Raw genomic sequence first — 15676 nt, forward strand, 5'->3', positions numbered from 1 at the left:
AACCCAGTTACCTACTTTAGCAGAAGACAAATTCAATGCAGTGAAGACTTGTACATTTTGGGGTCCTTGCAAATTGAACTCGACTGTTTGTTTTAACACTGGAGACAGTCAAACAGGGCCAGCTTTATGTATTATCCCAATTTAGGCAAGATATTAATATACCATCTTTTGCAAAATCTTTTCATCTTATTATTGATAATCATATATAAAACATGAACAAATGTCACAATTTCTAGCAAACTTTTATTTCACAAGCCTATCTGTATCTAACATGGAATTGTTTAGATTTTGAAGAACTAATTTTTCTCATCTATATAAGTACTTCTATATGATCTAGGTTTTTTTTATTTTTACTTAAATGTATTATGTTATAGTATCTGTGTCTATTACCACAGCTTCCAGGTTTATGAAATCATAAATGATATAAAATGAGCTTAAGACAGTTGATTCTATTAAAAGTAAAATGAATATAAGAACTTGTATGATTCTGCTACCCTGCAGTCACATATTCAATGGAATGAGGACCTGTACATTTTAGGTGCAATTATAACCTGAAGAATCCAACCAACTGTTTTGTCAGATAATTGAAAGGTTCACTGCTGTGTCACAACAGCCTCAGACAACTATAGCGAGGATCTGTATTTCAGGAAACCATATCATCCTGACAAACCTAGTAATATGTTTTATTAGAAAACTGAAAGGGCAAAAGAAACGTGCACATGCATGGGGTAACAATAATATGAATAATGTACTAATCCACTCTATAACATAACTCAGAAGTTCACTGCTGTTAAAAGTTTCTTCAATTTTATACTATTTTTTTCAAAAAGCAACAATCCTGTTTACTATTATGGAGGTATTAGTGAAAATAACAGCTAAATTTTGTGACATTACTTGACACATGTACAAAAGCAATTGTTATCATTACCATTTGAACCTTAAACCTAAATTTAAATTAAGTTAAAAAATTATTCTGATAATAGAAAGTAATAAAATGGATGTGGTAAGTGGGCCTGGTTTTCTAGTTTATGGCTCCATAAGCAAATAAGATTGAAGGCTATAAGCATTATGCTTTGCCTGAGTAATAATTATATTATAATGAATAATTTACATTAAATTCCATAATAAAGTTGTTTAATTAAATTTTGAATGTAACTCTAAAAAGTCATGATTTTATGCACTTTGACCTGTCTATGGCAAGATTGTTAACAATCGAGTTAATATAAGCTGAATGAAATTAAACCATATTCCCAAGATCAACCAATGCAATGTCCACCTGGCAGGATGTCTATTACAATATTAAATGACCTTATAATAATTTGTTACAAACTATTCATCATCTGTTGCTCAATCTCAGATTTTAAATCATTTGACACAAAATGTTTACACAATACAAGCACTAACTGTTAAATATAGGAATATATTTTTTAATGTAATTCATTCTTCAGATGAGTAAGCAAAACTTGTCTCTTGCTCACAAAAAATACCTAAAATCCTTACTTCCAAACACTGTGCTAATAATCCAGAGTCCACATGATACAAATAAAACACACCAACTTTGGAGAAGAAAGAACTTTTTATTTAGAATACTATTGATGAAATATATGTACACATAACAAAGTTTTAAATATATGAATATATTATAATGTAATATAAATGAAACAAGAAAATGTTTAAATTACTTTATATTTACTCACCTACATTAAGAACATAAAAACATAACTGGTATTGTTTCACAAAAAAATATAACCAGCTGATCTAAAGAAAAAATCAATTTAAATATGAAAGTAACATAAGTACTCTAAAAACACCACTTTTAACTATTACAATTACTGTATAATATATTAAAACTTGAGATATAGGACAGTACTAGCAATGAAACTACCCACCTTATCACAACCTAGGAAACACCCCTTGATACCATGTCACTCTTCCTATTCGAGTATTTGAATTTAGTAAACATTTAGATAAATAGTTTTAATAATCCAAAACTATTTTCACAGAACATGAAACATGTCAAATTTCAGACTAAACTGTTTCAGGTGGGACAAAGGCAAACATTTTTAGTAGTTGTTGGCATATTTTGGCCCCAATAGTTTGGTCTGGCATCATCTAATATCCATACTCACTCAACAGATAAAAGTAGGCTTTTATATAAATTAATGATAATAAAACTGGATTAGAATTCTCTTTTGTCTGTCTTTCTTGGTAACTCTTTGTATGACATTTAATTTGAGATTTAGATTATTAAAACAAATTCAGAAAGTTTACTTTTTTGATGAGAAAAAGTCCTCCTCTCAAGTTAAAAATAGGACAGCGATGCAGTCATTATAATCTGAAGCACAATCCTCTTGAGGATTAGAAAGAATCTGTAAGAAAAAAAACAGAAATTTTGCTTTAAAGTAATTAATCTAAATGAATACACCTACTTTACAAATTGTAAATTAAAATTTTTTTAATGACTAGAATTTTACACACAAATAATATTGTTACTTGAAATATTTTTGTTTACAGTAAGTTCATGTATTTTGAAAGATCATTTAAACTTCCATGCAATAGCTTTCTCAAACAAAACTTGAGTATTTTAATTTTAATGAAAACATCAAAAAAGTTGTGCTACAGCACTGATTATAAATTAAAAAAAACTAACTTAGTCAATGTTTTGTCATGAATTTCATTGACATCTGAGTGAGAGAAAGACACGCTATTATACAGAAGTAGATGAAGAATCAATATATGTTGCATGGTATTCCAAGCACACACTTATCCAATCTTTGTAAAAACAAGAAGTCTGTGGATCTAGTATTTGGAAGAACAAGACCAATGATTTGTTACAGGCTAGACATGAAGTTGAAAAAAAGACTTAACACTTTCATTGCAAGAAAGAAAGAAAGATCATTGTTGAATTTAATGTACAAACTATAAACATACATTATAGTATGCAGGCTTTACCAGGTGTTTTCTATATTCTTTATTTAGCAAAGTTCACTCAACTTTTTTTTTTCAAAATATTTGTGCATAACAAAGTGTGTAGTTTTACACTAATAACAGTGGTTAGGGAATGTGGCTAAGTTCCTTTGTTCCAATTATCAAATGTTCTGCATTCCCCTAAGGTATCATTTGAGCTTTCTCACAGGAAAGATTGATGAAAATTAGAATACACCGTGTAAAGGTAGAATGCCATCTTTTTCATTGGCAAGTCAGGAGATACCTTGAGAAAATAACATCCCTTATTCTTTGATTGAAATGGCCAATAGTGACATAAGTAGCTATATATAATGCAATGTTTTCTCAGATTGTTCACCAAAATCTGAAGATTTCTTAAACCTCCGGTAAAAGTACTATCATCTATTTACAAACTCATCTTTTATTGTTTTGTATTGAATAAAGATTACTTTCACCATGTTTCATATTATATCTTAGTTTCTTTCTTTCTCACAACTCAGTCAAAACCAAGTGAACTAAATTTAACTCCCCAATACATTTTCTGTTCAAACCTCCTGTTATCTTGCATATCCTACCCAATTAACTGAAGAGAAATCAGTGAACTTGAGAATACCAGGATATGATAAGCAGGTATTGGAAAAACATAAAAAATAATGATAAGATTTACACAACAAGTCTTTACACTATCAAAGCAGAGAAATATTGGGACCAATATCATGGATAACTATATGTGGGGCCATTGAAGTAGATATTTAGGAATAGATTAATTACCTACATATGATTATAATTTTAAAAACTTAAATTTAGTAGTATTACTTGTCTAGTTTGACATAAAATGACAGTAATTTTGTTAATAACAAAGTGTAAGATAATAAAAAACAAATAAATTATCTTTTTTTAGCCTCATTTATGCCTAAGTGAAATACATATTTTAATACATTTTATAAATAACTAATATAATTTTATTAATGTAAAAAAGTATATTTTTGGCAAAATTGTGAAAAAGGCCAAGTCAATCACTATTCTTGCTTTTTAAGACATTTGTTACCTATTGATCTGTTTTCTCAACTGTATTTTTCATGCGAAAGGATTTGATTATGCATTGCAATTACTTTAAGCTTAAGGACAATCAGCATTTGAATTTTTTGAACCCCAGGGACACAATCACTTGGGAAAAAATATGGGGTTCCCTTATGTTTTCACACAAAACATGAAAAACCATCGGAAATGTTAATTTTTTTTATTTATTACTTACTAACTGAAGTAACATTTCACATTTTCAACACTGAACTAGTTTCCCCATATGTTTCTTTGCCACAAGATTCGTCTCCTCAAGTAGTACAGGATTTTGAGAATGGAAGGAGCTACACACACATTAAATTGCTGCATAGTGAATTCTATTAAATGGGACAGAACATTTCTGTCCAAACATAACAATAAACAGTATGGTTGTTGCATTGTCAAATTGAAGATGAAAGATCCCAACTTTATTGAAAACTATACATTGGTGAACAGAACTAAAATGGCAACATCAAGATACTTTTAGCCTGTTGGACACATCGTAAAACAAGTTTATCAATCCTTGGTGTAAAAAATTGTGTATTTACATGTAAAAAGTACATTAATGAGAACATTGGCAGTGATTGGACTAAACATGAAGTGAAATAGGAGATGTCTAATTCCTCTTAGAAATTCTACTTCAGGATTTTACTAATTTCTCTGTAATTTTGATTCACAACTTACCTTTATAAATTTCTGATTTCACATAGACATTTCTTCTGCTTTGCTACAAAAGCTAACATTAATGCTGCTGATTTGTTTTCGACTTACCACATTTTATACTTCAAGATCACACGATCATTTTGCTACTAGGAACAGGAAGGCACATGTACCCTCACATACACAGTTAGCTCTTGCACATTTTACATGTAGGCAATCATCTGGTGTATAAATGGTATTTTGTGTCTAGTGATGAAAAATTGTAATAGGATAAGAAAAACAAAAAGCAAAATAATACTTTAGGACGTGAAGTAATTTTTACCAAACAGTATTGCCGTATTTTACTATACAGTTACCACAGAGTATTACGTATGCATACACATAACATTAACACTTCCTCCTTACATCACTCCTGTCTACCTCTATAAAACATGCTGCAAAATTTTTCCCTGTTTGAGACTCAGATGTGTCATTAAGCCCAAATGTTGACTATATTTCTTCTTTTGCAGAGTCCCATTCCACTTGTTAGCCAAATGACAAGCTGTAATTTCCTCTTTGTTGTATTACAATTATCTAATAGCTGTAATTTTCAACCTTTGTAGTAAGTATTCTATAACTATTATTTCATTGATAAAATTGTGTAATTAAATTTTGAGTTCAACTCTTTTAAAAGGTCATGACAAACACACTTTCATCCTTCTGTGCACATAGGGTTAATAAGCCCCCCATGTTTGAAAGACTTTCCACAGGTAGATCTGAATACTAATAAAATTATGCTTGCAATTTTTCTGCAAATTGCATAAAAATATTAAAATTATTTTTATTTTTATTATTTTTCTACTTAGATCAACAACAGTTACTTTGAAAGTTATCTCCAATAACATATTGCAAAAAAACACTGTAGTAGAGAAACTTTCAAAGAATGACTCTGACTGTCTGTCTTGGCAAATCTGCCACCAGAATAATTTATTTTAATGTTCACCAATCAGTTACACTACTACATTTCACATTATATATTGCTAAAAACAAAACAAAAAACTGAAAATACAGTTTATTGACAAGAAACTCCTATAAATACTGTGCTGAGTTGGCCAACAAGTGTTACTATAGTGTAAAAAGTGCCATAACATATTACTCTGTGTTTTCTTTCAAAAGTTATGAGAAAGAAAAAATATGATCAGGAACAACACAGGTTACAGTATTACAACTTTAAGTAGGTATTACCTTTTAATAAGTATGAACTAGAGTTTACGCAACAACAGCATCTGAGGATAATGAAGATTTTCATCATACAAGTCTGGCTTCTTTTTCTTGAGCTAAGAAAAGAATACCAAAGAAAACATTGTTAAAACTCTGCACAGTAAGCCTATATTTTTATGCTGTAACTTTATGAAAATAACATGTTTGGGCTTCTTATCTTTTCGTAATGTTATTGCTAAATTTCAATTTCAACAAACATTCTTCAAAAATGGCACACATGATGTGTCTGGTCAATTTACTCATTTCAACATCTACATTATTCTTCAGATAATACCAAATAATGGTATATTTAATTGTTTATTGATGCAAAACCTCTGCCTTATCCCCTAATTTTCAAACTCGAACAGTTTGAGGGTATTGTTAGGTTTCAAGAATATATAGATGCATCACAAAGTTAACAAGGACTTTCTTATGCTCCTATGGCTATGGAATCCAAAAATACCCAAGAACTAGAAAGAGTGAGGGGGGGGCCCACAGCCTATTTCACTTAAAGTTCCAATGCAGTATCTAATATTGCTGTATATTTTAATACTTGTAAGTCTACTTCTTGATGTGTCAAGGATTATGAACAAAGAAATATATATAGATATATATACCTTGATGTGCAGATCCCAAAGATGAATGTCATAGATCATGAGTTTCTCTATGTGAAATTTTTGTTGAGCTTCATCAACAAATTTTTGGAATGAGTTTCCACGTGTAGGAGCAAGGACAACAGCAAGACCCTACATCAAATAATTAAAATTAAAGTCAGGAATGCTACAGAAAGATTTGAAAACATTTTTAATTTTCTAAGGATTTGGAATTCACAAATTCCATAAGCAATCCGCACTAAACATACCTCAGAAAATATATATATCAACATACAAAGACCACCCGAAATAAATAATTTCTACATTTAAAATAATGACAGCTGTGTTTTGTTCTTAAATCAATTCTTATTTTTATACCATTGACTACAATGATACTTGTGGAAAAAATGGAACTATACGGAATTACAGAAAAAATAACACTTTTACAAACAATCAACCCCCACCAGGCTTTACTTTCTATTGTTTTATGGAGACGTACTTTCAAAACAATATTATTTAAATACTACTGTTTGTTTTCAGTACTTAGACAATGAAAATTTTCTTCAATACATGATTTAGGTGTTACTATCTATTTTTCATTTTATATCCACACAGATAACTTTCTTAAAATACAATACACTTTAGATTTTGCTGTTAGAAGTGCCACAAAATCGAAGTGCTTTTATGCATTTATTACAGGAAACTTGTACTGGTTATTAAAATTATTATTATATTTTTTATATTTACATGAATTATCTTTAAAAAGATCATACTTCATCAGCAGTGGCAGACTGGCCCACTGGGCAAAATCTCAGTGATCCCCCCTAAAACTCGAGCAGCAGTGCTCCCTCACATTTCATAGGTTACCACTTAACATTTAAACCCATGTTCATAAATTAAAACCAGTATCATTTATCTATCTCAAATGATCAAACTGATGTAGAAGACTATAATAAACACTGAATACAATAAATCTATAATATGTAGCCAATATTTATACCCCCTTCTGGCAGGCTTTCCCACAGATAAATATAAAACATTCATAGCCTAGCAAAAAACACAAATCTTCTAAAATGAGAAAACTGCAGAAGTCTGCAAAGGTCACTAGAAATATTGAATCAGAAACTGGCATTTAATGTGCTCAGTTAAATTATAATACACAATCCTTGGGAAGTGGACCTACGAGTACAAGACTTTGCTAAAGTTTAGTTTTGCATATATAAATATCAATTTCATCACATTATTATTTTGTAATAATAAAGTAATAATGGTAATTTAGTTTGCTGATATTCATATTAATTACAGGCCTACCTGACGAAGGAACATTCTTCCCCATGAAAATATTAAAATCATCAACTACAATTACTATAAGAATTAGTACTGTGCGAGACTTGTAGGTCTCCAAGTTGTATAATGGCATAATAATGCACTGTTATAAATTCAACTTACAATTATTATATTAGGATTAATGGGCTTGTTGTACCTGGTAATTTTGCTGGTGAATTTCACTGGCAAAACCTTTTCAATATATGGCAAATCTCATTAACAATAATAAAACTGAACAGCATATCCCTCGTTTTGTATTTCAGCTGCAAGATTGTTAGATTATCAATACTTTGTTGCATATAAATAATCATTTTGCACATAAATTGTCCATTAGAATGCTTAAAAGACCCTCATTTAACAAGCTGAATGCTTATTATAGGATCTGCAGTTGATCGGTCATAATACCTGAAAATTCAAAACCACCTTGTGAGGAAATCAATAAGTGGAAAGGAGAGCCCCGTGTGTATAATATATATTTTTCAATATCAATATTTCATATATGTTCATGTATTATGTACAATAACATATATTTTTAACAATTAAAATAATATGATAAATGACATTTAGACATTTATAAAAAATTAATTTCTGTGATGTATACACATTTGATCAGTAGTTTTAAAATACTTCAGACCCTATGCCAAGTGGTATGAGGAGCTGATAACCAGTCTAGTTGGTCAGTACAAGTCTGGTTGATAATGACACTGTCATGGAGTATTATTGTATGTATGTGGCAATGGTGAATTTTACCTAACATCGGCAAAGTTTACTGGTGACATTTGGTAAAATTTACTAAGTTCAATAAACCAGATTATTGTTTAATAAAGAGAACTATAAGGTCACTTCCCACATTGAACATTTCAAAATAATTATCACGTTACAGATGCAACTGACTAAAAAGAAACTCTTGAAATTATATGGCCTGTTCATTCATGCAGAGATGATGTTAATATTACTGCAACACACATGGAAACCCCACTCAGCAATGAGAAATATAACATAGATACAGGAGACGACACTTCTCATGAAAGTGAAATCTCTGATGGTGTGAATATATTTTCTAAACCATCAAGTCAAAATCGGTGTAGCAAATATTTTGCTCAATATCTGGTTTCAAATCAGAAACAAAACCTGCATTATTTACCTATGCTTTTAAAGCATTAGTATCATGCCTTCCATTTGTGTGTGTGGCTGTAGTGACTGGTGCCATGTTCATCAACATGTAGAGGAGCATGAAGAACATAGTTCATACTGAATTGCTCAGACCAATTTCAAGCATTTTTAAAGGGATTTCTAAACACTCTCAGAATGTTTTTCAAGCACTTTTTGGAATATAAAATTGCATCAAAATCAATTGGATTCCACTGAAGTTTTATAAAATTCCTATTTATTTGTTCAACATATAAATGTAGACTAAAAAGAAAAGAAAGACTATTTATTACACTCAACTCTGCAATATGCATAAAGTTAGATATATCATCATATTCTGCTATTATAATATTTTCAAGTAATTTCAAGCCCTTGAAATTCTATTCTCAATTTCAAGGACTTTCAAGGATGCATATGTACCCTGGAAGAATCTAAGTAACACATGCAAAATTGAGAAGTGCATGTGATGAACTAGAAAGGTGGAAATATCTACATGACATGCTGCCTAATAAACAAAAACTTGAAGTTCGGGAGAATCATAAAATTGTTGATAAAATTATTGCTGTTACCAGGGTTATTGGAAAGCTTAATCTTCCATTTAGAGAATGTAGAGATGAAGCTGCACACAAGCTGGATAAAGATGAAATAAATCACAGTTTTCTAGGAATTGATAAAACTTATAAGTCAGTTTGACATGCCACTCTTAAATCACTTGAATAAAGTAATTGCTAACTTCAAGGAACACAAATTCTGGATCTATTGGAAGAGGAGACTCAGTTACTTTCATCTGTAAAACAACAGTCAAAAATCTGCTTGTTATGATGAAGAATACGATCCAGAACATTATATCAGCTGAAGATAGAAATGCTGATACATTCTTAGTACAGATTAATTCCACACAAGACATCACTACAACTGACCAGTGTGCTGTGGTAGTCTGGTAGGAAAGTAACTGAAAGGCTGCTAGCTCTTGCTCCCTCCCACAACTACATTGGTAGTGGTTTGTATGTTTGAGGTTAAGCACAAAGCTACACAGTGGTCTGTCTGTGCTTTGCCCAAACAGTGCTTGTCATGAGCAGTACAGTGGCTTTCACGCAAAGCTCTCTTCTGCCATGAATGCAAATATCCACATCTGGTGTTATCCACATGTACTCAATTTAGTTCTGATAGATCTGACAAAGGTATGTGTTGCAGCAATATCATTATTCAAACTGTTGCAAAAAACTGCAGATTTCTTCTAAAGTTCCTATAAGCAAATGGATATTTGGAAAAAGGAAGCTGAGAGCAAGTTAGGGGCAGACAAGTTGAAAAGAATTAAGCTGATAGGTGAAACATTTTGGTCAGGAAAACCTGATTAAGTGTCTGGTTATATTGCAGCATTCAAAATCACATGATTCTGCCATGAAAACAGAGGCTAGAAGGATGCTGAAGGGCTTTCTGAGGTATGAAACAATTTTCACTGCTCACACATTCATGTCAATTTTCCATCATATTACACCTGTATAAAATGCAGATGATTTAGTTGAGGCTTGGAAGCAGGAAGTAGTTGCAAGGACTCAAAATAATGCAGGGAAGAGAAAAAGGAGAAGTGGGTGCCACAGACTGAACAGATTTTATACTCTGAAATGCAATCAGAAAGAGCTATTATCTGGAGCCTACTGCTCAGAAAACTGTGTTTTTTAAAAGATCATATACATTAACTAATTTATTTTTGAAGTAATACTTTGGCTCATGAGATGTGATAAACAGAACTGAGACTCAAGATCTCAGGCTTCCAGTAGTCTTTATTCTAAATCCAACGAGTAGAATTTTTTTGCCCCAGCCCACTACTCCTACCTCTTTTGCATGTAACACAGACGTGTTACAGTCGCAGTATTCCACTTACAAAGTTTAAAGTTACAACAGTAATCAGTACCACTAAGCATTACTGAAATAATGGAATTATAATGTAGATTTTATTAAAAATACTATTAAATATAGTCTAAGACTTTTGAGTTAGGCATGCATACAGCCAGGTAAACTTCCTTCATATGTAACTTTAGATTGTTTAGTTTTATAAATTATAACTAAGTTATGTTGTTATAAGCTAAGTCACTCACAAGTTTAAGGCCTATTACAGACAAAATAAAGTGAATACAGATCTAGCTCAAGTCTGATTACTTTTATGACTGTGTACGGGAATTAATTTGAACAGATCGTCTCTAAATTGGCACGTAAAGTATGCATAATTGACTTTGGAAAACTGATGATCAACTATATTATTAATATATACATGCTGGTCTACAATATTTCAGAATTTTTCTGAAGTTGCATATCAGTAAATGTTTGTATGAATGTTTCAAAATAAGCACACATTTGTAGTTGTAACTTGTCCAGTAGTTTTAGATCTTGAAATTAAAAAGTCAGATTTTTTATTTTACCAATTCAATTACTTTCAATTGACAGAGACTTGTCCTGAGATGGAACTCTGCCTTCCCTGCAAATACAAGTGTGTGCAGTTTAACTGAGAGCATTTAGGGATGACATGCATAGTACTGTAGAAAGAGTGGATGAATCTGTTAGATATATAAACAACATTTTTTGCAACATTGATTGGCTAGGTCTGCTAGATATTAAGTATGAAGAAATAAGATCTAGAGAATGTGATACAACTACATCATCTATGATTACATACAAGGTGTATACTTTCAATGTGGTATTTGGTCAAGAAATAGGAAGTTTTATGAGACAATATGCAGAACAAAGTAAGCAGTATGCTGACATGCAGTATTTTGACCCAGATTTGTGTCAACATGAAGAAAAAGGGCCTGCCTGCCAGATCACTGAATAAGACAAGCTCATGCCACATCTAGATCTTACAAAATTAAGATCTGAACTACATTTTGCAAGTATGTATGTGAAGCTAAATCAATGTTTAGAAGACCAGTACACTGCCTTGGAGGAGGTGTTGTTTGAGGGAGGTGACACTACTGATCACAGAGTAGATGCAAAACTTTCCAGAGGTGCAAATGGTGTTTAACGTGTGCTTTTCAGTTGCTGAAAACTACACGCTACATTCAAAAGTATATAGCAACTTACATAAAGTGTATCATTTTCTTCTGACACTTTCCATACCAAAGCCCTCATGCTCATAATCTCTACAATCAGCATTCTAGCTGAGATATCAAACAGTCAAATCATAGACATGCTCTCAAAATCATATGATGAACTCAAATGCCTGTTGGTGTACTGAATTCAGATACTGTTAATGCACACAAACATTGGACACCTACATGTATTATATCACAAAGAATGGGAACATACTAATATATATAAAATATATTTTAATTTCTATCCACTCCAGGTCTTTGTGAGGAACCATATTTTTACACGAGTTTCGTATACCACTAAACATGCTAATATCTTAAGTGTTTTGCTATTTTAAATTAATAGTTAAGGGCTGACTTTAAAATAAATACAAAAGAATTCTGGCAAGAGTTTTATTTCATCTTTGTAAGTTATGGATTCCTCACTTGTTGTCTGATAATATGTAAAAACAATATGCAGGGCAACTTGATACACTTCTCACAAATCACTAGGTCACCAATGCAGTACCCCAGTAAGACTTTGCCTGTGGCTCCAAAGGGGACCCAGTGCATTACTGTTCATGAACTTATGCTTTACACAGATTTGATGTCACAGATAATGCACACTATTAACAGGTATTACTTAAAGCATTTTAAATATAAATCTCTTACTTACTTAATATCTCAGATTTCGTTAAATAATGCTAGAAATGGATTAAAAAGAAAATAAAACAGTACACTATATGTCTAAAACAACTACTTACAGTGTCTTTAATTATTTTCCATATTGTGTTGATCAGCAATATTCTTCCAGAATCAAAATACATACTACAGTGAAAAATTAAATCCTGATGAATGTTTCTTATATTACATGTCAAAATTAAAAGATAAAAACATTATTTGAAACTACATTAACTTCTATTACTAAATTCAAAATTTGAGCATGTTTTTTTTCTGATTATTAGTAACAAATTCAAATGTAAGTGAACAACACAACTTGAACAAGCCTATAGCAACCAGGGCCTTATCCATCAATTTTCTTTGTTTCATAACTAGTATTAGCATATTTTTAATCATCATAGATGTCTCTTATTTGCAGAATTCTCAATTTGTCTATGAAAGATATCTGCAGATATCTATATCTCTCCTTTATTACAATTATACTCAGTAAAAGTTAGTCACCTTACTATCAACATCATTTCAATGTAAACAATATTGCTCTGCGGTAAATTTTTAACACACACTTTCGCATTTTAAATGTTTTTCACTCATATTCTCAATATTTTCTAAGCTGAATTTACAAATTAGAAATGCATAAATATAAGCACGTGAAAAATTAAACACAAGAATATTTGAGCACACATCACGAAGTATTGTACAATAACAAGTTCATTTTACCATTAGCCTAACACTTTCCACCATAATAACATCACATAAGAAATGCACCTAATTTCTCACATAGTAAAATCATTAGAAACAATGTATCCTGGTATTCATTTCAAATCAAAACAATGAAGAAAAAACTTTCCTGAAACTAATAAACGTTTTGAGTAAAATATACTAGTATTTCTATGAAAGGAAATGTAAAAACAATACAAAAATAGTACAGATATAAAATGCATTCTAAACTGAAATGTAGAACTTTTATTTTTGACACTACAACAGAAGTTTAAAGTGTGTGCATGTTTTTTTTATAGCAAAGTCACATCCAGCTATCTGCTGTGTCCACCGAAAGGAATCAAACCCCAGATTGTAGCATTGTAAATCATAGATTTAATGCTGTCCCACCAGGGGACAAAATTTAAAGAGTATATTTCTTTATAGTTATTTAAATTTGACAAACAAAATCAGATGACCCATGTTTTGTTAACAACAATTTTTAAAAAGTACAACCTTAAAACTTCATCTGAATCACATTCATAAATGAGGCAATACAACCACAATTATCACTCAACTAGTAGCAACAGAAAACCTCAAAGATCTCAATTCATATTTAACCCTGTCCTTATTGAAGGATATCCCTAAATTTATTTTTCTCCCAGTGGAAATACTTAACCAAATTGCATGAGACTTAGAACAGTTGCTTAACAATATCTAGTTTGGGCTTAAAAAAATTCATATAATTTGATGTAATTTTTCCTATATTTTTTATGTAGTGAATTATTAAAAATTTTGTTAGGAGACACCTTTTTTTGGAAAAAGCATTGAAAATGCTTACTTTTATCTTAGAAATTAAAATTTTATTGTTCATCACAAAGTTTAATTTCATATATATCAATTCAATTTGACCTTGATTGACATTCATAAACATATTTATTTTATACTTTATTTGGCCAATTGCAGCAGTCAACACTTTTGCCTATAAATCATAAAAAACACTGAATAAGCTCACAAAGACTTATCAGTGACCTAGGACATGGCCTTTCAAAATGGCAACAGTTCCAGCTAGATAACATTAATTTTCCTAACAATATGCTTAATTAAGATCAATGTATATAATTTTTTTTATGTGCATTGTTTGAATATGATAAACCTAAAAATAATATTCAATAACTTAGGATCCATGTTCTGGAATTATTTTGCTAACACCTACTGTACTCATTAAACCTAAATAAGTTCACCTGATGTTTTGTTACAGAAGAAAGATATAGTTTAATAGAACACCATTTTCACAAATAAAAAAAACCCAAGAAACTATAAAAATTCCTAGATCTAAGGTTTGTTCCTAAGTCTTCTAACCTCCTCATTAAATTTTTTTGTTCTTTCTTGGAGGAGCTATGTTTTGTCACTTCCATACAAAACCATAAATTACTATTAATGCACTTTATTCACATTACATTAATCTAAATGTTTTATAAACTGCTCTATCCAATGGCATTTAACCTTTACCTGTAGCTATTTTCAAAGCTGAGCATCATTAGTAGTAATTCAGATCAGACGCTGAAAGATTATAAGAGGGTGGGAATAACAGGAAGTACTAATAAAATCAGTGAAAGAGAAAGGTAATAATGTGAGAAATAAAATATGAATAATTATATTCAAGGACTGATGGCTTCTTGGTAAACATTTAACTAATCTTTTGGATGGGTAAAAAAAAATTAAAACATTTTTCATATGTATGTTGAGACTCCTAAGAGATGTGCAGAAATGCAAGTTTGATTTTTTTTTTTTCCTTTTTGTAAATCACATTATAAATGTTGCATAAAGATAGAATATAAATTTCAAAATATTTTTCAATTAAAAACCATTGAAATAGTTAAAATTAATTTTACTAAAATTTGATATGCACCTAACATCTTAAAGGTGCTTACTGGTCATGAGAGAATTAATAAGGCTTAAGAAATGGTGAACTTTGCTTGGTGAAAGAAAAGTTTAATTATAAGCAAATACTTTCAATAATTTTAGGCAGAATCTCTGAGTCTACACAAAGGAAGCAAAGTCCAAAGAAAGTTGAACTTAAGACTTCAAAAGATGCTGATCCTTAAAATTTCTTGAAAGATTTTCATCTAGCCTGGCATAATGAATTGTGAAAACCAGAAAAAAATTCAATTATTTCATAAGCTGGGGACTACACAAGACAACTCTGAAGCAGAACCTTGACCACGTAAAATAGAAAAAAAAAGAAAAAAGAATACAATC

The 15676-nt window shown here is 30.8% G+C and overlaps 1 protein-coding gene across 3 annotated transcripts in view; it reads right to left on the reverse strand.

Annotated features, from left to right (window-relative positions):
* Positions 1 to 1697: 1697 nt before the first annotated feature.
* LOC106463826 (calmodulin-lysine N-methyltransferase-like) overlaps positions 1698 to 15676 on the reverse strand; it is a 65656-nt gene continuing 51677 nt past the window's right edge. For all 3 annotated transcript variants that reach the window (XM_013923902.2, XM_022391444.1, XM_022391445.1), the window contains exons 10-13: positions 12802 to 12865; positions 6522 to 6650; positions 5890 to 5981; positions 1698 to 2369 (exon numbers count right to left, since the gene is read on the reverse strand). In XM_013923902.2, the coding sequence (XP_013779356.1) occupies positions 5907 to 5981; positions 6522 to 6650; positions 12802 to 12865 (268 nt within the window). In that variant the 3' untranslated portion in view covers positions 1698 to 2369; positions 5890 to 5906. The remainder of the gene's footprint in view (positions 2370 to 5889; positions 5982 to 6521; positions 6651 to 12801; positions 12866 to 15676) is intronic.

Source organism: Limulus polyphemus, unplaced genomic scaffold (genome assembly GCF_000517525.1).
Source record: "Limulus polyphemus unplaced genomic scaffold, Limulus_polyphemus-2.1.2 Scaffold1494, whole genome shotgun sequence".
Classification (NCBI taxonomy): Eukaryota; Metazoa; Arthropoda; class Merostomata; order Xiphosura; family Limulidae; genus Limulus; species Limulus polyphemus.